The sequence below is a fragment of the Haliotis rubra genome, unplaced genomic scaffold (assembly GCF_003918875.1).
Source record: "Haliotis rubra isolate DU_JTF1 unplaced genomic scaffold, ASM391887v1 Scf537, whole genome shotgun sequence".
In the NCBI taxonomy this organism is placed as follows: Eukaryota; Metazoa; Mollusca; class Gastropoda; order Lepetellida; family Haliotidae; genus Haliotis; species Haliotis rubra.
This window is the reverse complement of record NW_025767232.1, coordinates 4,261-31,963: the sequence shown is the minus strand read 5'-3', so window position 1 is coordinate 31,963 and position 27,703 is coordinate 4,261. Positions and strand designations below refer to the sequence as shown.

The 27,703-nt window shown below is 40.7% G+C and overlaps 1 protein-coding gene across 1 annotated transcript; it reads right to left on the bottom strand.

Annotated features, from left to right (window-relative positions):
• Positions 1-23,596: 23,596 nt before the first annotated feature.
• Positions 23,597-27,180, bottom strand: LOC124253255. The gene is made up of 4 exons (XM_046686996.1): positions 27,100-27,180; positions 24,713-24,792; positions 23,966-24,355; positions 23,597-23,824 (listed from the first exon to the last, which is right to left on the bottom strand). The coding sequence occupies exons 2-4, from the start codon at positions 24,777-24,779 to the stop codon at positions 23,760-23,762; spliced, it is 522 nt and encodes a 173-aa protein (XP_046542952.1). The 5' UTR covers positions 24,780-24,792; positions 27,100-27,180; the 3' UTR covers positions 23,597-23,759.
• Positions 27,181-27,703: the final 523 nt, after the last annotated feature.

Genomic DNA, 27,703 nt, shown 5'->3' with positions numbered 1-27,703 from the left:
ATTCTTTAATCGATACACCAGTTGACGAGACGATAGCTGTAACAAACTTAATTGTATCGCGATGTATCGGTGAATCGTCCCAGCCCTATAAGCAACAGTAGGTCAGTTATATCACGGCGTAGGTCAATTGAGGAAGATGTCTGCATGGATGTCAGAACTTATAATTACATTACATGGAATATTCCATATTTGTTTTCATGTTTGGTCATCAGATGACATCTTTTGGAAAAATATAGATAGACACCTGAAAATCTGTGCCGCTTTGAAAAAAAATAGTCAATGAACCATTAGTTCAGTCCTCATTGTCATACAGCAGGAGACATGGTTTTGTTAAAATCCAATTAATTTGATTAACGTAATACCTTGTCAGATTGCTTTCATCGTCATCTATTCGTCAGGATGACTTGGGGAGGTGTCAACTGTTGAAAGAGTAGAGTACCGTTAGTTCATACCTTGTTACAAAAACAACTGTGTAAAGTTTACACAAAACTACTCCATTAACCAAATTTAGAATGAAAATCATGTTGCGAATTTGTTTTTATTAATGCAAAAATTATTCTTATGAATGACATTTACACTTCAAAAGTATATGTAGTATAGAACTGAAATGGAAGATATACATTCATGAAGTTGGAAGCAAGAGGTATCTGAACCAGAACATACAAAAATACAGCAAATAAACCCCAGTTAATCTATGCTACAAACTAAATTGTTCTTGAGAAACTGGTTATTAAGCAACCCTATTTACATCCATGCACAATTTTGCACAGTATGGGGGTTCTTTTTTCAATTTTTTTTATTCATTTCAGTTCAGCAGGTGTACAGTTTGATTTCATTTATCATTGTTTTTCAGAGCATATACAATGAAGCGCTCATAAAATGATGGTCATGTCAGGTGTATAATTATATATATCTATGATACATTGTTCATAGGTTTCCATTTGGAATGAAATTAAGGCAAAACATTGTTCTTACAAGCAATAATTCTTTCTACTTTGTACACATCCTTGACGATATTAGCAAAACAATCACTGGATATTTCATTCTGTTTTATACTTATACTACTGTGTTGCTAGTAGACTAGCTGAACTGTTGCAAAAGAGAATGTCTTGATCAGAAATGGGAACATCACAATTTGTAGGATTAATAAAGTGTTCTCAGGAACAGAATTTTTATACATATTTAACTCTTACAACACCTGTCAACCAGAGTTATTTCCCTTTGTTACACCACATTCCCAGAGCCATTGAGGTTACACACCACCAAATGTTTTCCCATAGACCTCTATAGTAACCTTATAAAAAAAAAAAAAAAAATATCCAGGCTATCAACAACCATTCCATGTACCCATGGGTACACTCTGGCCCTCACACTACCATAAAACAAAACAGGCCAACTTGTCCTGCTCGTTTTGCGAGCACAGGAAGCGGAACTCATCAACCCCAGTTCCGCACCAAATGTCACCTACTGGAAAAATATCTGTACACACAATAAGCATAAGTCATGGTTATAAAAATGACAACACTAAATACTTAAAATTGTGGTCAGTTTTAATTACTGGTTAGATGTGCTTTTAAAAAACATTAACATCTTACACTATTTCATCCAATCACAGCTGTCACATGTCTGTCTCTCTTCACTTGTTTACATACGGCGGGACCGGGAAAACTACAACACGTCGGATAAGAACCGGAAGTCAATGTCTAGTCATGCGCACACACTTCCCTTCCAAAATAGAAAATACGGAAATCAGCATCTATATATAGAACTCAAGGTCACACAAATGTCCTCGACATGGCAGATTTGAGAGGTCAATCCGGGGGTAAATTTTTCTGGGAAGACCATTTTGCTTTGAGTTCTGGGAAATACTATGGCTATGTAACATGCCTTGACGACGCCATAGACCTCATACAAGAGTTTTCGTACGAAACCTCTACTTCTTACGTTGAAACTAGGTCAACAAAAGGTTTCGGCGGCTTTAGAATCAATGGAGGTATAATTAATGTTAAATGTGCGTTCGTAAAATTTCAAAATATTTTTTCAATTGTATGTTCTTTAATTTGTAAACAATGCACCCCTTCGTTTCATCAAGTTAATCATGTATCCCCACCCACATAACCATAACAGCTATTATGATCACAGTCTAACATCCCAAGTTGTGAAATGGGGGCTTCAATGTGCACCCTGTTCAACTTTTATCACCAAGTTCTCTGTAGTATTAATCTGTTATTAAAGCTCGCAATGTATACCTGCTAACTGCATTTTGTTGCTACTGTCATTCTCATCTTGAAATATTATGCAACGATCATTTTCGTAACATTTGAATCAAGTTGTCCTGTGTAACAGTGGTCAGGATCTGTAAATAAACATATGAGCTAGATGGTGAAATATCTGCAGGTCTAAATTAGTAGTGTCATCAGGTTTGTTATCTGCTACAGAAGTGTCCGTTATATTTGAATACAATTGTTTTAGCAAGAATTATGGGTTCACACATTTACTTCATCCTTAGGTGTGAAAAAATCAAACATATATTATTTTCAGCAAGTGTAATGGGTTCCCACATTTCTTATTTCATTAATTTTGAAATATTCACACATTTATCATTTCACAAGTAGGTTGGTTTCATACTGTGATGTGCATAATAATTACGTATTCATTATTAATATGGAAAGTAGAAGCAATGAAGCTTTTGAATGTTAGTCTAAAGAATAATGTGAACTCATCAGTTCGACTCCCATCTAAAGCAAACATGTCAACACTTTCCCGTTATATTGAATATATTTTATTTTTTTTGTTTGCTGTAAGCATATTTAGTTTCTTATGCAAAGTGAAATTCTTTTTGTTTATAAACGTTACAGGGCTCGATTTAGTTCTTTGCAACTTGCACTGGTGCATCCCAGTATTACAAAATGCAACCTAGTTATTAGTCTAACTTGCACCAGGTGCAGGTCAGTTTTAGAGAAATAAATCAACAATAAATCTAACATTGTGAGCAAAATTATGTCAGCTCATTTTTCATCTAAACTTTGAATAGCTATGGCACCGAAACATTGCTATTTATAGACACCGCTCGGCTGTGACAGCTCTTGTAAACAGGGATCAGCTGTGTGGCGGCGTTGCTATGGTTTCAAGGGTACTTCGTCACAGAAATATGTTTATGTGCACTGATACCTCTGACGTATTAACACACTACGTCATCATTTTAAGTGATAGTTGACAGATTTATCGCACATGGCTGTGTGAAACACTAAGCCTCCTGTCAACTTTATTTATCCAAACCGTGAATGAATATAACCATGACGGATAGCAAAAGTAAACAGACAAGCATTAAAGCATTTTTCCTGAAGAAATCAAGTGAAGATGCTGACAAAAGTGGTAAACAAAACTTGGAAACTGAGAAACGTGCCGATACTAACATGAGTGATTCCATTAACATTGCCGATGCCTGTGGCAGTTCGGGGTCGGGTGTTAAATCTACAGATGATGAATTGAAACGTAAATTAGAGACAAATCCAACCACAAGCAATGCAAAAAAAATTAAGACTTACAAATTTAAAGAGGAATGGAAAAAAAAACAGGGACTGGTTACATTATGATGAGATTGAAAATAACATGTCTTGTGCCACATGTCAAAAGTATGATAAAAGTGGAAGAAGTAATTCTTTTAGGAGTGGGTGCAAGTCTATAAGACTAAGTGTGATAGAAATCCACCAAACTAGTGATGTTCACCTCCGATCTGAGGCCCATGAACTAGCACAACTGTGCAAAAATAAATCAGTTTTGCCATTGGAAAAGACAGTTCTTAAAATGCAGGAAAATCAAGTTGACACCATGAAGATTTTATTCATAGTAGCATACTGGATAGCAAAAAATGAAAAACCATTTACAGATTTCTCCAAAATGCTTGAACTTTTAGAAATACTTGGAATTAAATCAGGCCAGACATATGCAAATGACAGGAAAGCAAGAGCATTTATTGGCCTAATCAGTGAATCTTTTCGTCAGGAAATTGTAGGAGAACTTCGGACAGCTGAATATTTTTCAGTATTATGTGATGGGTCAACAGACTGCAGTGTTTTGGAACAAGAAATCATGTATGTGAGATACATTAAATTTGGACAACCCAAAACTGTTTGTGTGTGCATCAAATGTGGAAAGAGGTGATGCTCTTCACATCAAGGAGGCAATCTTGAAAATGTTAAATGAGAAACTTGATTTATTAGAGGATGAATGGAAAAGTGGTCTAGTTGGTTTGTGTTTTGATGGGGCAGCTGTGATGATGGGGTGTAAGTCAGGTGTGGCAAAGAGAATACAAACATTAGCCCCTCATGTGATTGCAATCCACTGCTGTGCCCACCGACTGGAACTTGCAGTTAAAGATGTCACAAAGCAAATATCATATTTGGAAGACTTTGACGAAACTCTTGTGAACTTGTACAAGTTCTACAAGTATTCGCCACTGAGGTGGCAAGGACTAAAAGCAGCTGCTGAGGCACTGAATGTAAACCTTCTCAGGCCAGTTAGAATACTTGGTGTGAGATGGCTCCCTCATCACGAGCGTGCTGTGAAGGCTGTCTCTCAGTCGTATGAAGCACTGGCTGTTCATCTTCAGAATGAAGCAAGAACTGGCAATAAAGACAATCAAGAAAAATCAAGATGCATACTTCGTTTGCTCCAGTCTCTGAAGTTTGTCATGATTCTTAATTTTCTCACCAGTTTTCTGGGAGTGATGTCAAAACTGAGCAAATCTTTTCAATGTGACAAATCTGGCTTGCACTCTGTACATGAGAATGTAGAAAAGGCAGTTGGGCATATTGAAAAGCTGACAGACAGAGAGAGACTTACTGAAGTCATGATGAAAGGAATTGAAGTGGCTGAAGGAGGCAACCCAGAGTACAGGTTTCATGGGATGACACTTAGTGTACCTGAAAGGGGACTACCAAAGAAAAGAGGAAAGCAACCTGTGAAAAAATCTGAAAAAGAAGATGCGATTGAATCGGCAGAAATGATCATACAGAAAATGAAGTCAAATTTGGCATCAAGATATGATGTGACAGATGATGTGTGTGGAGCATCCTACGTGCTCAACCCCAACAACTGGCCCAAGGATCCAGCTGCACTCAACTCTTATGGGGACACAGAGATCCAGCTGTTGGCTCAGCACTTTGACGTGCCCATGACTGCTAAAGGGTATGTTCCCGAAGCAGCAGTAGTGGAATGGCTTACTGTGAAGAAACAGATTGTGAGGATGCTCAGTTTTGAAGAAAATCTTCACTTTGTACAGGTATGGGAAAGGGTTTTGACAACTAATGATCTGAAAGGTGAAAACAAAGACATCTTAGCCCTGGTTCGAATAATCCTTTCACTGCCAGTGAACTCGGCAATATGTGACAGAGGGTTTTCCCTCATGAAGAGAGTGAAATCTGACTGGCGAGGTTCATTGAGGAGTGACACTCTGACAGATCTGCTTTCTGTATCAGTGAATGGTCCAGCCACACATGATTACAACCCAGATGCTGCCATTGCACTATGGCTCACAAAGAAGAACAGGAGGATTGCTGCAGCTGGAAAGAGAACACAGACAGAGCAGGCATGGAGCAGTGATGAATCTGAGTAACGACAAGTGGGTAAACTTCGGAATAAAACATCTAAATGATTCAATAGCATATTTCTTTCATTACATGTTGCAATAAAAGCAGTGCAACTGGAATTTGGCTGGTGCAACTAGGTTTTTATCTTAGGGTGCACCTGGTGCAGGTAGGTTAACATCTCTTAAATCGAGCCCTGCGTTAAATGTTTCCCAGTAACGGTGTAGGTAAGTGCAAATTAAAATATCAACATCATTCACGTATTTACTCACTTTCATGGTTGATAATACTCGCATAACAGGTCATTCTCATCTGCAAACATTTCCCGGTAAAGGAATAAGTAAAAACTCAAAACTTTGTGTCTTTCATAGTGAAACAGATAGTTTCTTTTTATTCATCTATGAAGTATCAAGCACATTCATCAAACATACTTAATACAAACATCAGTGTCATACATTAGAACTATTTCCTTATGAATGTGAATAATAAGAAAAGTATTTTATGTTTTGTAGCACCCCACTTGCAGAATCATCTTCTACGTTTCAAAGATGATGGGAAAGTCAAACATGGTTCTGCAATCAATCTAAATGGAATCCCATTTACGGTTGTTGGATCACGGCTCATGGAATACCATCAAGGACCAAATCACCGTCAAAACAACCCTAGTGTAAGTTGTCTTGATATACATCAAAAACGAAAAGAAGTTATTTCTGTAATTCTTCAAAGGGGCAAAATATTATCACCCAAACATATTTCACAATCTTATGTCAAATGTAACTCTATTCACTTGGAATTGGGTGTCAGAAATATGTCTCCCATCAACACTGATAAAGCCCAATGAAACCAAGAAGCATCATTATACATGAAGTTATTGTTGTGTTTTCAAAATCACATATTGCAATAGTTTCTTGTTCCATTAGGACCATCATGACTGTGACCATGGTTACACACAGAACATTCAGGCAAAGAAACTCACAGGAAGTAAAAAAAGAGGTTGTTCAGCTGCTATCTACCTTCGGGAAGTCATCACATTTCCTGATTACAAGGTATACAGCAGCATATGTAGTGAAATGTAAAGCTAACAATCACATCCTGAACACTTTTAAAATCAACCTAAATCATAACACATCAGTTAACACGTTTACTTCCACCACCAGTATACTTTTAGTACGAGTGTCTGTTCGAATTTGCCACTACTAGTTATCTTGTAGCTCCATCAGTGGTATTGTAAAACCAGTTTCACCTGTTGGCAAAACAGGTACAAGAAACAAACACATCCTGCCGGTAACAAGAATGCCAGGATATGTTTGTTTCTTGTGCCTATTTTGCCAACATTTGAAACTGGTTTTACAATACTATTGATGGGGCTATGACATAACTCGTAGTGACAAATTCGAACAACGATTGATACTATGGGTATACTTGTTATAGACAGTGAACATGTTAAGTACCAATGTTGCGAACATGCAAAGTTTTAAAAATCCATATAAAATCCATTTATAGGAAAGTACTGCAAAAGTCAAGAACAAAATCAAATGTAACCTGTGCACATACCTTTCAGTATTCATATGAACATCTAAAAAAGAAAATCCCAACAATACTAACGAGTAACAAATATCATATTTATACAGCTAATCACAGATTCTCATCACTACAAGCAGCTTAAATCCGAAGAGCTCAGAGCAGCATTAGAATCACCTATATACGATGAGATCTCAACAGAAAAGGTTATCTTCATCGATCTACCATCTGAAGAGCTTCACTCAAACCGCATAATGGGACAGGTAATCATTCAAAATAAAAAATAAATGATGAACGTCAACCTTCATTAGAAAGCATGGGGTATGAATACACACAAATCATCCCATATGAAAGGGTAAAACACACTGAATCATGCCCCACCTGTTGTGTCATGCATCACAACACATGGGGTATGAATTCACACCAGTAGTGTATTTAACAGAACAATCATACCCTACCTGTTGTCTCATGTACATATTCTATAGTCTGTTATTACACTGTGATTATTAAATATCTCGAAACAGGTATAAGTGCACAAAACATAAATAATACACATGGTCCTGAAACCTCTGTACCCTACAGGTTCTGAAACATGACATTTGTTTTGTCGATCACAGAAAAAGTTGTTAAACTTTAAGAAAACATCCTGTAATATTGTGCTATTTCCATGCTTCACACCGCAGGGTCACAAACCGCTGATTGAAGAGCACCTGACCAGCTGGGGGTCAACTCACCTGGCTGTGCTCACTTGCACCTTAATGTGTGCTGGTGCTGTTCCATCAGTCGTTTGTAACCCTTTGGTATGAAGCATGAAAATTGCACAATATTACAGGATGGTTTCTTTAGTAACTTATTCCACGATTTATGATATTGTGGTCACAAGTTACTGATCATAAAACGTCATATTTCAGTACCATGTGTCTTATTTATGTTTTGTGCACTTACCCTTAATCATCATGGTTCTCAGCATTATAAATCGTCCTTACTGCACATATGGCAGCTTACAATAGTATCATAATAGCTCTTCAGCCCAGAGCAATATACACTGTCACATTACTGCACTATAGCAGCTTACAATAGTATTTTAATGGCTCTTCAGCCCAGAGCAATATACATTGTCACATTACTGCACATATAGCAGCTTACAATAGTATTTTAATGGCTCTTCAGCCCAGAGCAGTATACCTAGTCACATTACTGCACTATAACAGCTTACAATAGTATTTTAATGGCTCTTCAGCCCAGAGCAATATACATTGTCACATTACTGCACTATAACAGCTTACAATAGTATTTTAATGGCTCTTCAGCCCAGAGCAATATACATTGTCACAATACTGCACTATAGCAGCTTACAATAGTATTTTAATGGCTCTTCAGCCAAGAGCAATATACATTCTACCATGACTTCAGTAAACACTGGATTGTGATTGGTTAATTAAAGTCATTCAGAGGTATATAATCACGTTATACAGGTCTCTGTTTTCCGTGCGCAATCATACATGGTTTACGGTAATGCACTATTTTTGTCTGCCCACCAACATGGCGGACACCAAACAACCTACCGATGCATCGATAAATTACGGCGATTTTACTGTCGGAAATTACACATATGTCTTTAAAGATGGATTTAGCGATGACGGGCTCGACTCACTACTTGCGTAAATCACAGCAATAGGTGTTTATACATACAAAAGTACTTCGAAAGGATGGAAACAAATATTCAGTCGAACAAGAACAAAACATCGTCTGCTTTCCGAATAAAAATTCAGCAAAAACAAATAGATTGATTCTATGTTATGTCAGAATAGATCCAGCAATAGACTGCTACATAATTTCCGTAATAAATTTATAATCAGCTTTCGTCAACGATATCGCCACTAATCTTGATCCGGTAACGGAGGATGCATTAACATCGAACGCCGAAGAAATTTTAATGCCTTCCGTCCACATAAATAAACGGTTGGGTTATCAATTCAAACCAAATGATATTTTGAAATTTGTACTGTTTCAAATTTAGCGGTACTAGTAAAACACAATTACAGCATCTGCAAACCGTTCTGTTTAGCCCAACATATTTTTTTTCTAAAAGTATAGTATCGTTGAAAAAGTTATTTAGCTTAGTCATGATCCCTCTTATCCATTACACTGCTTGATCTAAAGTAGTCTATTAAAGTATAATTAATTACCTTACCAGGTATGCCAGAAGTACTCCCTCATGTCCTGATCCATCCTTTCGGAAATATCACCACAAATCTGGCTCTTTGTCAACAGACACGCGAACATGCCAGCGAATCCGATTCAATTTGAATTCACTACACTTTGAAGCCACTAGGTCACAAAGCACTTTCCAAAATGTAGAAAATAATATCCGTAGAATCGAATTTGAGCACAAAGTACACACATGAGTGTGTAAGAGTCACCACAGCTGTCGCACGCAGACGTAGAGGTGCGTGAAATCGTCAAGTTGACAGGGCGCAAAATTCAACAGTATCTAAATTCGGTACAACACGGACTTCTCGTTACAGCAAAAGCGCCTCTACTCTTAAATTTTGTACCAGTACCAGTAATTAGATATCAAAGACTATCTCAGTCATACAATTAGGTTAACCTTGCGCAAACTGTCAGAGGCTCCCCTGTCGCATCTTTCCAAATTTGCACGTAAATGTAAACAATGACTTCCGAGAAAAGGTCAAGGCCATGTTGTTGCTGCCATTATTCTGGTGGGGTAATTAGGGTCTACGGTGGAATTTTCAAATGTGAACCAAGCTTTTTAAACTTATTTGAAATATGTTTTCCAACTTATCAGTTAATGATTGGTGATTGATGCATTGAAAAAACAAAACATGATTTGTTATTACTGAATCTGGAGTTTGTTAGTCATTGACGGTTTGCCACCAATCACCCCGTTTCGGGCGATGCCACGTGAGATTGGAATGCGAGGCCGCTCCACGTATTGACTCGTAACCAAAGAAAGAGCTCCACCTGAAATTGTTCATAAAATTGTCATGGTAGAATGGAGATAAACCTACTGTGTTGGAAAATCAGAGGTATATAACGAAATTATAATAGCTCTAAATTGTTCATTTAAAACCTCACGCTACGCGTTCGGTTTTAAATGAAATTTAGAGCTATTACAATTTCGTTATATACCTCTGATTTTCACACAGTAGGTTTATCTCTAATTCGTCACATTACTGCACATATAGCAGCTTACAATAGTATTTTAATGGCTCTTCAGCCCAGAGCAATATACATTGTCACATTACTGCACATATAACAGATTACAATAGTATTTTAATGGCTCTTCAGCCCAGAGCAGTGTACATCTTCATAATACTGCACTATAACAGCTTACAATAGTATTATAATGGCTCTTCAGCCCAGAGCAGTGTACATCGTCGTATGAATGCACGCACAACAGCTTACAATAGTATTTTAATGGCTCTTCAGCCCAGAGCAATCTACCTCATCCTATTACCGAACCCACAACAGGTTATAATAGGGAAATCACACCTGTGTTATATACAACATAGCAATTATACCCCATCTGTTATCTCGTGTATGATTGCTATTTTATATATACTACCGGTGTGGATTCATACCCCACCTGTTGTCTTATGTACCAAAACACACTGGGGTATTAATCCACACCTGTAGTGTATATAACACAGGAATCATAACCCCACCTTTTGTCGTCACATGTATGACAACACATGGGGTAGGAATTCCCACTTGTGGTAAATAAAAATAATTTTCAACGATTTTTTCAGGCTGCAGATTTGAAAGCTCCAATTGATTCCCGGCTAATCGACCTGATAAAGCAAAGAGTCAATGACGGCATCTACAACACAAATGAAATAAAAGACATTCCCAGTTATTTGTGGAATGTCTTTTTGCAGGAAAAGACGATGCCTAATCGTTTCAACAGAAGATTTTTCCAAGCAGGGAAGACTTCCGTAAAAATATATACAGGGGAGCGCAGAAGACTGCAGCATGGCCTCCTCGATCAGGACTTTTTGCTCACCAAAATAGAGCAATGGAAAAAAATCAGACCACATGACAGATGGTATTTTCGGCCATCAAGTACCACTTGTACTGACCAAACAGGAGCTACACCACAAAGTTTGCTCCTGGTTTACCAGGCAGACTTGCAGCAAATGTTGCTCAAAAGATATGGCATGGACATGTCTTTCTCGATGCCACGTATCGAACAACACCTTATGCTCTGCCATTGTTCTTTCTTTGTGTGAGAACAAATCAAGGTTATGCTGTTGTGGCTGCATTTGTCATCGAGAAGGAAGATGCTCAGTCAATTGAAGAGGCACTCAACATAATCCAGGATTTCAATCCATTCTGGAATACCAAAAGCTTCATGATTGATGCTTCAGAGATTGAAGCAAATGCTATTACCAACACATTTCCAGGTCTGTATTTATGGCTATGTAACAATTATTCTTAAGAAACTGTTTGAAAATACTGATATGTTTAACAGCTAGCAACAGTCAACATAATGATCGCTGTGAATGTAAATCAATTGGTAATATATCAGCTATTACTACCTTCAATAAAATCACTGTCATGATTTCTTTTCTGTCATTCATAATCCCAATAACCTCATACAAAACTACAATAACATTACAGATGCAGAAATATTCATCTGCGACTTCCACAGGAAGCAGGCCTGGCAGCGCTGGACATCAGCCATTAGAAATGGAGTGGCGGGGCAACAAGAAGAAATTCTGAGATTGTTGAATGTAATTGTCACAAATAGTTTCACACATGTTAGCTCAAGTCTGTTCCACATAACATAGTAATGAAGGCATGTACATATTCTAATAGTAGGAAGGTGAAAAGTATTCACTCAACTTACAGTATATATCAGGGAACACAGATTGAGTGATTTTAGTGTAACGCTACTTTTAGCATCATTTCAGCAATATCATGTCAGGTCACATAACAAATGATAATAACAGCTCGCATGCCAACGCCTTTACCAACATGCAACCCCAACGATCTGTAACAGATTCACTTGCATTTCTTTAAAATACTTCTTAACAGTGTGTTGCTGAATCAGCCACAACTGCAGAATTTGAAAATAACAAGGAGGTGCTGAGGCAAAGTCATATTTGGAGAAATCACAAACTGAGACATTACATCAACACTCATTGGCTTGCAGAAGGCAAATACCAGGTAGGTATCTACACATTATATATGTATTTTTGCTTATCATTCTTAGAATAAAAACATTGTCATTTGTTATTGACTGACTGAGTTTGGGTTTACGCCGCTTTTAGCAATATTCCAGCAACATCACGGCAGGGGACACCAGAAATGGGCTTCACACATTGTATCCATGTGGGGATTCGAACCCGGGTCTCCAGTGTGACGAGCCAACGCTTTAACCAAAAGGCTACCCCACCACCCCATTGGAAATGAGGGATGGGAATTTCTTTGTTTGGCGTATTAACCAAACCATGTTTTGTTAATAACCATGCAAATGTACGTATTCAGTCAGTTGTATATTCATACAACAAATAGTAGACAGACTATTTAAACACGAATATCTGGCTCCCTTTAGAGTTAAAGCTCTGAGTGGTCTCATGAGTACGTTGGTTGACAACTTCTTTGAAGACGCTCATCGAAAGTAAGTTCAAAACCCACACATACAGATACATACAGACAGATATAACTATGCAGTATAATAATACCCTTTACATTGTATACTTCATCTTTAAATGTAAATTTTAAGAATAAATGTGTGAGATAGTTAGTTTAGTTTTACACCCCACTCAGCAATATTCCAGCTATATGGCGGTGGTGTGTGCATAATCGAGTCTGGACCAGACAATCCAGTGTTCAACAGCATGAGCATCAAAGTGCAATTGGGAAGCGATGACATGTGTCACCCAAGCCAGCGAGCCTGACCAAGCGATCCCTTTAGTCGCCTCTTACGACAAGCATTGGTTACAGAAGGTTCATTCAAACCCGAACCTTGACGGGTTGGCATTACATGAGAAATATTGGGTGTTCCTATGTTCGTTGGAAGTAACACATTTTTCATTACATGTATTTTTGAAGATTGCACATGGAAAGATAATTTTCGTAATTTTTCAAGTTGCAGTTACTTAAGTAATGGTGAGTATTGTTCAATGGCATCAGTACTTCTTCTCATTTCCTGAAGCTTTGTACCCTAACATGCATGTTTGATATGAAAGTAGATCAAGGGTAAAGTTGCTTGCACACATTACAAAAATGCTACACAACTAGTTCATAAGTATCTGCATAAATCGGTTAAAAGGAAAAAATATCTTGAAAATATATTTGTTTATAATTCTAAATAAATCCTACAATAACATAATTATTGATCAAATCCCCATCCTGTAACAATCCCGCTGCCATTACTGTCTTTTCTAAGCTCGCTTGCACCTTCTGTTTCTATATCCGCACCCTGCTTAAACCATATGACTGCTAATCGTATTTTGGTGTCTGGTGTGTCTGCATGTCTGCATGGTAGTATTAGAGTGAGTGAGTGAGTGAGTTTAGTTTTACGCCGTACTCAGCAATATTCCAGCTATATGGCGGCGGTCTGTAAATAATCGAGTCTGGACCAGACAATCCAGTGATCAACAGCATGAGCATCGATCTGCGCAATTGGGAACCGATGACATGTGTCAACCAAGTCAGCGAAACTGACCACCCGATCCCGTTAGTCGCCTCTTACGACAAGATAGTCGCCTTTTTTATGGCAAGCACATGGGTTGCTGAAGACCTATTCTACCCCGGATCTTCACGGGTCAATATTAGAGGGGCGGTGGGGTAGTCTAGTGGTTAAAGCGTTGGCTCGTCACGCCGAAGACCCAGGGTATGATTCTACCAATATATACACTACAGGTGTGGATTCATACCCCATGTGTTGTAAATACATGATACTACAACAAGTGGTATTATTGCAATATTATATACACGGCAGGTGTGAATTCATACCCCATGCGTTGTGATGATACTACAACATGATCTAATGTACATGTTTAGAAATGCATAATGTACTGTTAAATGTATAAGTTGTAAATAGAGCACTTCAATTTGTTACAAATGAACATATATTGTTTTGTGAATGTGAAATGAACAGTAATCAGTGATATGTACAGTAAAGGGAAACACTTGATGCAGTTGTTCTGTTTTGACTTTGATTGTGAATAAGCTCCAAGGTTTACATTATAACCTAAAATGTGCTATGTGTTATGCAACCTGTTTTCTTGTAGTTTCATGCCAAAGTGAGGATGTATGCACAATAACATGAATGCCTAGAAATAATGAGGATGACACAATGCCTTGGATGCTACTACATGACACATGAGAATTCATATTAATTTACACTCAATATTACAGCTAACACAAATAGGGACATATTTCAACAAGGAATGGGAACGGCAATACGCATTGTGCACATGCTTGCTATGTTCACGGCTTACATTATGTGCCGGAGCAATACGACTCCAGTGCGCACGTCGAATGATGACTTCCGGTTTGGAATCGTACTGGACGTGTTGTCGTTTTCCCATAAAACAAACCAGGCCAACTTGTCCTGCTCGTTTTGCGAGCACAGGAAGCGGAACTCATCAACCCCAGCTCCGCACCAAATGTCACCTACTGGAAAATATCTGTACACACAATAAGCATAAGTCATGGTGATAAAAATGACAACACTAAATACTTAAAATTGTGGTCAGTTTTAATTACTGGTTGGATGTGCTTTTAAAAAACATTAACATCTTACACTATTTCATCCAATCTTTGTAATTTATGACACATTCCAATTTGCCAACATTATCAAAGGCTTTGGAGAAATCAATAAAAATACAGTACAGTTTTTTATTTGCTGATTTAAAGAGTTGCATAAGCATGTTAATTGCGAATAAATTGTCTATTGTGGAAAAGCCTTTCCGAAAACCTGATTGAGATGACGATATAATGTTATTACTTTCTGTAAATTTAGTCAGTCGATCATTCAAGATACTTGTAAATAGTTTCCCAAACAACTTACTAGTGTTATTGGTCTATAATTATTTGGATCGTTTCTATCTCCCTTTTTCTTGTAAATAGGCTTAATAATACTGCATACCTACAAGTCTGGGACACAACCTGTGTCTAAAACAAGGTTAAAGAGCGTCACATAAACATGCCCAAGCTTTTCAAATGATTCGACTAAATATTCGTTCATAACTTGATCTGTGCCTGCAGTCTTGTTTCTTTTAAAACGTTTTAGGGCATTTGCTATCTAATTTAAGTAATTTCCTGATTCAAAGTCTTCTTTTATGTCACTGTCATCTGGTAAGTCCGTGTCTGGGTGAGTTTTACTATTAATATCTTTAAAAAAATTCATACAAATGGTTTAAATCAACATTAAAGTCATTTTTCGATTTCGGATTGAGAATTTTCCAGAAGTCTTTTGGTGATTTTGATTGCATTTGCCGTAGTTTATGGCCCGTCGCGTTTCTGTATTTACGTGCGGTTCTCTTAATACATCGTTTGTATTTTTTAGCCTTAGTGGAAATCAAGCTTCGTTACTTCATTCTTATATCCCTTAAAGCTTTTGTTTGCTCTTTTGTATTTCCTCATCTGTTATACATTCAGAGTTAAACCACGGCATATCTTTTGACCTAACGCGCGTGTTCGAGTGTATTGATCTTACTCCAAACGTGAAGCACGCAGAGTCCGTGAGCACGTGCGCGATGTTGTTTACATGTCAGTGTGTTTATGAAGTGTTACGGTTTTTGCCTGCATTTTGCTGAAGAATATCAAAGATAGGCTTTGTATCTATATTTGTACGGAATAACTCGCTTTTATCCGACGTGAATCTACGAGGTGTTTGCGCCGAAGAGGAGTAACCGGTGTATTCGCATGAGTTTACAGAGTCAGAGGTAATGTCGTTTGGAATGTTATTAAAATTTTCCACTTTTAACGTAAACTTTATAGGGCAATGTACGTCTGAGAATAACGGGTTGAAGTCATCAATACTAAAGTTCTCGACAAGATGTAAACAGGACGGGGAAGCTATAACGTAATCAACAACACTTGTGTCTCTGCACGTCATCGTCCTGCCTATGAGTCCGTCGTCTCCAACACGGCCGTTACATATTATCATATTCGAGTCTTTACAAAGGTTTATTAACTTGTTACCGTAATTATTTACCCTACCGGTATCCTCAGTGTGTCTTACGAATGGCAAATCTAAACTCGTAAGCACATGTTCAGGGTCAAGTTCATTTCTCATTTCGTCTATGCCGAGTTCAAATTCATCAATGATATACTTATCAAATATACAGTAATCTTGCAAATTACCCGTTCTTGCGTTGAACTCCCCTAACAATATTAGATATTCAGTTTCACTGGCATGATTATACATTGTTCGTTCAAGTTCAGTGAACACAATCGAACCCAATCCCCCTCCCTCTGGCTTCTCTGACTAATCCCCTTGCCTAATCAGTTATCCCTACTCCCATTGGGATCCTATTAACCTTGTTATCTTGCCTCGGCTTATTTCATGTATATTTGACCCGTGAAGATCCGGGGTAGAATAGGTCTTCAGCAACCCATGTGCTTGCCATTAAAAGGCGACTATCTTGTCGTAAGAGGCGACTAACGGGATCGGGTGGTCAGTTTCGCTGGCTTGGTTGACACATGTCATCGGTTCCCAATTGCGCAGATCGATGCTCATGCTGTTGATCACTGGATTGTCTGGTCCAGACTCGATTATTTACAGACCGCCGCCGTATAGCTGGAATATTGCTGAGTGCGGCGTAAAACTAAACTCACTCACTCACTCATGTATATTTATGCTTGGTTTCACTGTTAATCATCTTGTTTTTAGCATCCATTGTCTTTGTTAGCCCTCGTGTACCCCATATATAGCCGGCTGTACTCATTCCCCATCTCACACAATTGTACAATAAAGCTGTTGATCATCCATAAACACTTGTCCTTCCTATTGCCTACATCTTGAAGAATGCCTCTCAAACAGTTCGTAACACATAGTGCATGAGTGAGTATTTTGAAGGAGAGGAAGCTATCATTTAGTGAGTGAGTAAGTTTAGTTTCTAGCCGCTTTTAGCAATATTCCATCAATATCACGGCATTGGACACCAGAAATGGGCTTCACACATTGTACCCATGTGGGGAATCGAAACCGAGTCTTCGGTGTGACGAGCTAACGCTTTAACCATTAGGCTACCCCACCGCCCTACATGCGGGGTGTATCAAGGGAGAAGTAGATTAACCGTCTTTATCAGCAGCACATTGATGTCCCATATTAACCTTAGAAACTTTTGTATCAAATCAGGGTTTAAGTATAACTGAAGTTGCCTTGTAAAAATCACGCGTGCGAATACTTTGCATAATTTAGAAATTATATACGTCGAAATGCGTATAACGAACTAAAATTAGTAGTCCCTTGAGTTCGTTCATGAAAACATCTTGAAATATATCTGCCTGTCAGAATATTTTTCATACTCGTAAAGTGATGGCAGCTTTGATGTGGTCTACATGACCAAATGCAGGGGTGGAAATAACCCATTGACCGACGCCCGAGTCCAGTGTTTTTTTTCTGTCAGGCAAGGCAATTTGTATATCACACTGTACCGGTGTCCAGTTGATATTCCAATGTTAATTATGTTGTGTATTTAAAAAATCAATAAGAAAATCGGCCGATATAGTGGAAACATTATCAGGGCAAGTGATTTTACAAGTGCCACTGTACCGGAGTACACTAGCAATTTTAAAGTTATTTCCACCCCTGAAATGGCTACAACGTGTTACATGAATTGTTCAGACCAGTCATTGATTCTCGGTCCTCGACATCCGGTACACTTTTCGGTGTGTATCCATGAAGTGCACAGCCAAAGACAGTTGTACGAACGATAAGAAAACAAAAGGTAAACATACTGATAGCAAAATAGAGACATTTATTTATGTGCACCCACACGTACACATCTAACAGAATGAAAACAAAACAAAATAGTATTTTAATCACAAGAAAAGGCTGATGGGTAAATTAAAACATTTTGTCATCTTCTTTTGCCTAAATGGGATTAATTTAAATAGACATCTGCACAACATACCGAGTGGTACAATCATGTCATGTGACACATCTGGGAGCATACCGAGTGGTGGTTGCACCGAAAGTAGTTTTCCTTGACATACCGTTTAGTGTGTAGATGATCGAGAAAATGTGTTACACTGGTGTCTTTGGAACACAATACTAAGAGAGGTGACACTGGTGTCTTTGGAACACAATACTAAGAGAGGTGATACTGGTGTCTTTGGAACACAACACTAAGGAGGTGATACTGGGGTCTTTGGAACACAACACTAGAGAGGTGACACTGGTGTCTTTGGAACACAACACTGGAGAGGTGACACTGGTGTCTTTGGAACACAACACTAGAGAGGTGACACTGGTGTCTTTGGAACACAACACTAGAGAGGTGACACTGGTGTCTTTGGAACACAACACTAGAGAGGTGACACTGGTGTCTTTGGAACACAACACTAGAGAGGTGACACTGGTGTCTTTGGAACACAACACTAGAGAGGTGACACTGGTGTGTTTGGAACACAACACTAGAGAGGTGACACTGGTGTCTTTGGAACACAACACTAGAGAGGTGACACTGGTGTCTTTGGAACACAACACAAGAGAGGTGACACTGGTGTCTTTGGAACACACAACAGAGGTGACACTGGTGTCTTTGGAACACAACACTAGAGAGGTGACACTGGTGTCTTTGGAACACAACACTAGAGAGGTGACACTGGTGTCTTTGGAACACAACACTAGAGAGGTGACACTGGTGTCTTTGGAACACAACACTAGAGAGGTGACACTGGTGTCTTTGGACACAACACTAGAGAGGTGACACTGGGTGTCTTTGGGACACAACACTAGAGGTGACACTGGTGTCTTTGGGACACAACACTAGAGAGGTGACACTGGTGTCTTTGGAACACAACACTAGAGAGGTGACACTGGTGTCTTTGGAACACAACACTAGAGAGGTGACACTGGTGTCTTTGGAACACAACACTAGAGAGGTGACACTGGTGTCTTTGGAACACAACACTAGAGAGGTGACACTGGTGTCTTTGGGACACAACACTAGAGAGGTGACACTGGTGTCTTTGGAACACAACACTAGAGAGGTGACACTGGTGTCTTTGGGACACAACACTAGAGAGGTGACACTGGTGTCTTTGGGACACAACACTAGAGAGGTGACACTGGTGTCTTTGGGACACAACACTAGAGAGGTGACACTGGTGTCTTTGGAACACAACACTAGAGAGGTGACACTGGTGTCTTTGGAACACAACACTAGAGAGGTGACACTGGTGTCTTTGGGACACAACACTAGAGAGGTGACACTGGTGTCTTTGGAACACAACACTAGAGAGGTGACACTGGTGTCTTTGGAACACAACACTAGAGAGGTGACACTGGTGTCTTTGGAACACAACACTAGAGAGGTGACACTGGTGTCTTTGGAACACAACACTAGAGAGGTGACACTGGTGTCTTTGGAACACAACACTAGAGAGGTGACACTGGTGTCTTTGGAACACAACACTAGAGAGGTGACACTGGTGTCTTTGGGACACAACACTAGAGAGGTGACACTGGTGTCTTTGGAACACAACACTAGAGAGGTGACACTGGTGTCTTTGGAACACAACACTAGAGAGGTGACACTGGTGTCTTTGGGACACAACACTAGAGAGGTGACACTGGTGTCTTTGGAACACAACACTAGAGAGGTGACACTGGTGTCTTTGGAACACAACACTAGAGAGGTGACACTGGTGTCTTTGGGACACAACACTAGAGAGGTGACACTGGTGTCTTTGGGACACAACACTAGAGAGGTGACACTGGTGTCTTTGGAACACAACACTAGAGAGGTGACACTGGTGTCTTTGGACCACAACACTAGAGAGGTGACACTGGTGTCTTTGGAACACAACACTAGAGAGGTGACACTGGTGTCTTTGGGACACAACACTAGAGAGGTGACACTGGTGTCTTTGGAACACAACACTAGAGAGGTGACACTGGTGTCTTTGGGACACAACACTAGAGAGGTGACACTGGTGTCTTTGGGACACAACACTAGAGAGGTGACACTGGTGTCTTTGGAACACAACACTAGAGAGGTGACACTGGTGTCTTTTGGACACACAACACTAGAGAGGTGACACTGGTGTTTTTGGACCACAACACTAGAGAGGTGACACTGGTGTATTTTGGACCACAACACTAGAGAGGTGACACTGGTGTCTTTTGGAACACAACACTAGAGAGGTGACACTGGTGACACTTGTCTTTGGACACAACACTAGAGAGGTGACACTGGTGTCTTTGGGACACAACACTAGAGAGGTGACACTGGTGTCTTTGGGACACAACACTAGAGAGGTGACACTGGTGTCTTTGGGACACAACACTAGAGAGGTGACACTGGTGTCTTTGGGACACAACACTAGAGAGGTGACACTGGGTGTCTTTGGAACACAACACTAGAGAGGTGACACTGGTGTCTTTGGAACACAACACTAGAGAGGTGACACTGGTGTCTTTGGGACACAACACTAGAGAGGTGACACTGGTGTCTTTGGGACACAACACTAGAGAGGTGACACTGGTGTCTTTGGGAACACAACACTAGAGAGAGGTGACACTGGTGTCTTTGGGACACAACACTAGAGAGGTGACACTGGTGTCTTTGGGACACAACACTAGAGAGGTGACACTGGTGTCTTTGGGACACAACACTAGAGAGGTGACACTGGTGTCTTTGGGACCACAACACTAGAGAGGTGACACTGGGGTGGTGTTTGGGACACAACACTAGAGAGGTGACACTGGTGTGTTCTTTGGGACACAACACTAGAGAGGTGACACTGGTGTCTTTGGAACACAACACTAGAGAGGTGACACTGGTGTCTTTGGGACACAACACTAGAGAGGTGACACTGGTGTCTTTGGAACACAACACTAGAGAGGTGACACTGGTGTCTTTGGAACACAACACTAGAGAGGTGACACTGGTGTCTTTTGGGACACAACACTAGAGAGGTGACACTGGTGTCTTTGGAACACAACACTAGAGAGGTGACACTGGTGTCTTTGGGACACAACACTAGAGAGGTGACACTGGTGTCTTTGGAACACAACACTAGAGAGGTGACACTGGTGTCTTTGGAACACAACACTAGAGAGAGGGACACACTGGTGTCTTTGGGACACAACACTAGAGAGTGACACTGGGGTATTTTGGGACACAACACTAGAGAGGGTGACACTGGTGTCTTTGGAACACAACACTAGAGAGGTGACACTGGTGTCTTTGGAACACAACACTAGAGAGGTGACACTGGTGTCTTTGGGACACAACACTAGAGAGGTGACACTGGTGTCTTTTGGGACACAACACTAGAGAGGTGACACTGGTGGTTTTGGGACCACAACACTAGAGAGGTGACACTGGGGTATTTGGGACACAACACTAGAGAGCCGACACTGGTGTATTTGGGACACAACACTGGAGAGGTGACACTGGTGTCTTTGGGACACAACACTAGAGAGGTGACACTGGTGTCTTTGGGACACAACACTAGAGAGGTGACACTGGTGTCTTTGGAACACAACACTAGAGAGGTGACACTGGTGTCTTTGGGACACAACACTAGAGAGGTGACACTGGTGTCTTTGGAACACAACACTAGAGAGGTGACACTGGTGTCTTTGGAACACAACACTAGAGAGGTGACACTGGTGTCTTTGGACACACAACACTAGAGAGGTGACACTGGTGTCTTTGGAACACAACACTAGAGAGGTGACACTGGGGTCTTTGGAACACAACACTAGAGAGGTGACACTGGTGTCTTTGGGACACAACACTGGAGAGGTGACACTGGTGTCTTTGGGACACAACACTAGAGAGGTGACACTGGTGTCTTTGGAACACAACACTAGAGAGGTGACACTGGTGTCTTTGGGACACAACACTAGAGAGGTGACACTGGTGTCTTTGGAACACAACACTAGAGAAGTGACACTGGTGTCTTTGGAACACAACACTAGAGAGGTGACACTGGTGTCTTTGGGACACAACACTAGAGAGGTGACACTGGTGTCTTTGGAACACAACACTAGAGAGGTGACACTGGTGTCTTTGGGACACAACACTGGAGAGGTGACACTGGTGTCTTTGGGACACAACACTAGAGAGGTGACACTGGTGTCTTTGGACACAACACTAGAGAGGTGACACTGGTGGTCTTTGGGACACAACACTAGAGAGGTGACACTGGTGTCTTTGGGACACAACACTAGAGAGGTGACACTGGTGTCTTTGGGAACACAACACTAAGAGAGGTGACACTGGTGTCTTTGGAACACAACACTAGAGAGGTGACACTGGGTCTTTTTGGGACACAACACTAGAGAGGTGACACTGGTGTCTTTGGGACACAACACTAGAGAGGTGACACTGGTGTCTTTGGAACACAACACTGGAGAGGTGACACTGGTGTCTTTGTGGCACAGCACTAGAGAGGTGACACTGGGGTGTTTGGGACACCATACTAGAGAAGTGACACTGGCGTCTTTGGAACACAAGACTGGAGAGGTGACACTGAGGTCTTTGGGACACAACACTAGAGAGGTGATACTGGGGTGTTTGGGACACCATACTAGAGAAGTGACACTGGCGTCTTTGGAACACAATACTGGACGGGTTACCTCGGTTAGACTAGTGGTCGCAGGACACAAGAAATTACCAGAAGGCGAGGTTTCTTTGGAACGCAACACTAGAGGGGTCACATAACACAAGAGAGGTGACACTGGTGTCTTTGGAACACAACAGTAGAGAGATTACAGAAAACAAACAAGTGGTCTGAGGACACAGCGAGACCAAACATCCATCGAGGTTTCAACCAGAAGGATAGTTATACATGTAATGATTTAAGAATGAAGGCAGGCATGGTCATTTTGACTAGAAAGGTGACATTGGGACACCTTTGTCCTCAGTCCCCCTCTCTTGTACTTCAACCACCACCTTTCCAACCCCAACCTGCACACCCCACCATTCCTCAACCCCATTTGGCTGAAACAAATCTGACACCAAGACGATCATCTGTTTGACCGTGTTGAACTGAGCTATATCTTTTGTTGAAATTAAAGTTATGGACGATTTAGTCCGACCTGAATTGTCTACAACACGTCGACATGGCGAAGGAACACCTCCGCTCAGTCCCATCTCAGTATGTGTTCAGTGTTCCTCCTGTTCTGGACATATGTCATCAGTTAAAATCATCTAACAGCCCTGAACACGGTAGGCAGGATAGTTATGCAAGGAAACACACATCTATTGAAAAGAAAATTAAACCTACATATACTAAAAAGCCTAATATTAACTTTACCCATCAGCCTCTAAATCTCTGCGGAAGTTTATCACACCGCTTCTGTACAGATAGCAAAATAGTTCATCGGGAATTGATTCAATCAGGGTCAAGGTCGTTAGTGGAGGACATGCGCGTGGGTCATGAAAGGATGAGGTAGACCACCGAGGACCAATCAGAAAGTAGCATTTACAGCATGAAGCCAGTCTTCATGCCTCCGAAGATGCCCTTCTTCTTTGGCTTGTCCTGTTTGGCTGAAAGAAAATAAGTGGATTTTAGCCACTGTCGTGATACAACATAGTTGAAGGAATATCTGCGACCTTGTTGAAAAGCACTGACATTCAAGAACAAATTTAACTGTTTCTGTTGAGTATATAAGAATCCACATTCCCTACCTGGAACGGTGTCGGCCTTGGGAGCTGCAACAGCAGCTGCAGCGTTTTCACCACTGGAGAGGTCAGTACCAGCTGCAGCAGACTGGACCCTCTCCAAGGCAAGAGCTGCAGCTGCTCTCTTCTCCTCCAGCGCTGCATAATTGTGAGCCTTCTCCAATGCCTCTGCCTCCAGTCTCTTCACCATCAACGTTGCAGGGGACCCAGCGTTCTTCGAAGAATATGCCGACACTCTCTCGGCTTCCAGAGCTGCAAAAATCATGGCGTCTTTCCAGACAGCATATCCAGCATCTGCTGCAGCAGTAGCAGCCTCGGCCTTCTCGACAGCGGTGGCGGCGTACGTCTCAGCGGCTTGCTGATCTTCCCCCCGCTTCTGCATCTCTTGTCTCTGATCTATTGGACCGAAAGATTGTAGGTGAGTTAGATTGGAAAATAGACCCGACCAATAATCACCCAGTAGAGTTGTAAATATGGGCTGGATTGGAAAACAGCGTTGATGGTCAACTGGTGAATTATTTTATCTAGCAAGCTGAGTGTAACTTCCATTTCTGTTAGAACATAGCCTCACAGTAACCTGTACTTGTCGTTAGTGAAAACTAAATGTTAATCGATGCTCATGCTGTCAATCACTGGATTGTCTGGTCCTGATCGCCATGACTTAGCTAGATTGTTGATGAGTGCGGCATTATAGAACGACAAAGGAAATTCAAGGATCGGTACATGTGTCATGTAGTTCTAAACAATACCTACCATCGCGGTATTTGAGGTATCTCTGAAATTCATATACGGCTAGAGCCAAACCGTGAAGAAAGATCATCTTGCTCTCAGCGCTGTCGGAAGACAAAATGAAAATATATTTGTTATCATTTCCAAAGTGATACATTGTGTGTCTGAGACTTTCCACCTTCTTTCAATATACGATTAATCAGATGTGATGTGATGTGAAATTGGGATTAACGTCGTGCTTGAGAATATTTCGCTCATATGACGACGTGCATGCGTGTATATGTGTATGTGCGGCTGCTTGTACTAGCCCAGACTTAAGCTGGTTTTATAGTGCTAGCCCACTGAGATACCATGCCGCAGTGAAGCATGAATACCCCACTCAGACACATTATACTGACTCCGAGCCGACCAGTCCTTGTTGTACCCATTAATGCCGAGCGCCAGGCAGGGACCAACAAGTACCATATTTTAACGTCTTTTGGTATGACGCGATCGGGGATCGAACCCGCGACCTTCCGCTCTCCGGGCGGACGCTCTAACCACTACACCACGGAGGCGGTCCCGATTGGTCAGAACACAGACGTGTCCCGGGAACCTTTTCCGTCATACTGCGTTTCTTCGTAACATATCCTCATTTTACAATAACGGTGACTATTAAGGAGGAAACAACTATTACGATATCGATAGTCTATTGCGACCAACTCTTGGAATACTATTGCAATAGTTTTGGTTTTTCCTCCTTGAATTGTCTCACATGAAATCACTTCCCAAATGAATGTATACTTTACATGAAAGTTGAAGTAGTTTCAGTCTCTTTAAATAACTGACAAGAAACTTGAAACCCAAGCAAGTAACCAGTTAAAACAATGAAGCTGCAAATCTGCACCCAAACAATGAACAAACAACATTTAATAAATATAAAAAACCATCCAAATACCCATTTATCAACGGAAGTCAATTACTAAAATCTAGATAGTCACACACACTATCGATGCATCGATAGTTTTTCTTTTCTACCATCGATTAATTGCTATCGGAGACTCAACAACTGCAATCCATCGACAGTTCAATGCATCGTTACAGCCTTATTTTACAACTATATAATACGATCTTTAATACGATATGTAAACACAAGATGCGTTTTGCTCTTTCGGTGTCCAGTACATGCATTTATGTTGATTGAGTTCCAGAAGATAGGGACGGTGGGGTAGCCTAGTGGTTAAAGCGTTCGCTCGTCACGCCGAAGGACCAGGTTCGATTCCCCACATGGTTACAATTTATGAAGCCCATTTCTGGTGTCCCCCGCCGTGATATTGCTGGAATATTGCTAAAAACGGCGTAAAACCATACTCAGTCAGTCAGTCAGTCCAGAAGATATAGCGTTTAGGACAATATATTTTGTAAGCATCGTATAGCGCAAAACAAATTTATACCACATTCTCCTATTTTGTAAATTCAGTGCGTTAGGACAAAAAGTATAACTTAGGAATAGTATTTTCATTGGAGGATAACATTGAAACAAACGTGAGTGAGCGAGTTTAGTTTTACGCCGCACTCAGCAATATTCCAGCTATATGGCGGCGGCCTATAAATAATCGAGTCTGGACCAGACAATCCAGGGATCAACAGCATGAACATCGATCTACGAAGTTTGGATACGATGACATGTGTCAACCAAGTCAGCGATTCTCACCACCCGATCCCGTTAGTCGTCTCTTACGACAAGCATGGGTTACTGAAGATCAATTCTAACCCGGACCTTTACGGGTCATGAAACAAAAGAATTACATTAAGAACACTATAAACACCCCCTTTATATTTATGTTGTGTAACGCGGAAAAATTAGCAACGAAGCTGACTGTCTATGCCAACTGTGCACAAAGGACAATATCTATCGAAATAGACACATGCAGGATGAAAGTGAGTAAGTGAGTGAACGAGTGAGTTAGTTGGGTTTTACGCCGCTTTTAGCGGTGTTCCAGCAATATCACCCCGGGGGCATACCAGAAACGGGAATCACACATTGTACCCATGTGGAGGAATCGAAACCGGGCTTTCGGCGTGACGAGCTAACGCTTTAACCATTAGGCTACCCCACCGCCCTACATGCGGGGTGTATCACGGGAGAAGTAGATTAACCGTCTTTATCAGCAGCACATTGATGTCCCATATTAACCTTAGAAACTTTTGTATCAAATCAGTGTCTGAAAATTCCGGGTTTAAAAATGATTGAAGTCGTCTTGTACCATTTGCTGGTAAATGGTCAACTGGGTTTGTTAACCACGGCTGGGGACGGGTTCGAATCCCCGATTGCAAGTGTAAACGAAGATTCAATTTGCTAAAGCTTACGTAATTATAACCTGAATCGTTTACAATCTGGCATTACACATATTACGAAACGTGTCACCTACCTCGCTTCGATCAGGTGATATGACAGCGCCTAAAACGACGTGGAACAACAGCGGCAGCAACAAGACGTCCGACTAAGGCGGCGATGCGCTGACAATTAAGGCGTAACTATGCGGAGTCGTCTATGACGTCACTTCCCGCATAACGGAGCAAAGATTGAATGACGGTGAATATTATATACCAGTCTGAATTTGGTTAATAAATGACAGAACACATCACTTCATCACAAAGTAATGGACTCATGTCAGGGAGGTTATGATCTGAATCGACTTGTACACCTCAAAACTAAAGCTAAACCTGCTTTTGACGCATGTAATGGATGTATCGTAAGGAAATACAAACAGTTGTTGTTCGTGAATTTTCTTTTATTGTGAGTGAGTGAGTGAGTGAGTGAGTTTTAGTTTAATTTTACCAATATTCCAGCAATATCATGACGGGGGACAGCAGAAATGGGCTTCACACATTAATTGTACGGGTCCATGGGTCTTCGGCGTAACGGGCGAACGCTTTAACCAGTAGGCTACCCCACCGCCCTCTTTTATTGTTGTTACAATCGTCACTGAGTGAGTAACGATAATCATGATTATATTGCACTTCACTATAAAA

Coding starts and splice junctions, on each gene's coding strand:
- LOC124253255 (XM_046686996.1), bottom strand. CDS start 24,779: ATGATCTTTCTTCACGGTTTGGCTCTAGCCGTATATGAATTTCAGAGA. Junction 24,356..24,712: donor ATACCTCAAATACCGCGATG/GTAGGTATTGTT, acceptor TCGGTCCAATAG/ATCAGAGACAAGAGATGCAG. Junction 23,825..23,965: donor CAAGGCCGACACCGTTCCAG/GTAGGGAATGTG, acceptor ATTTTCTTTCAG/CCAAACAGGACAAGCCAAAG.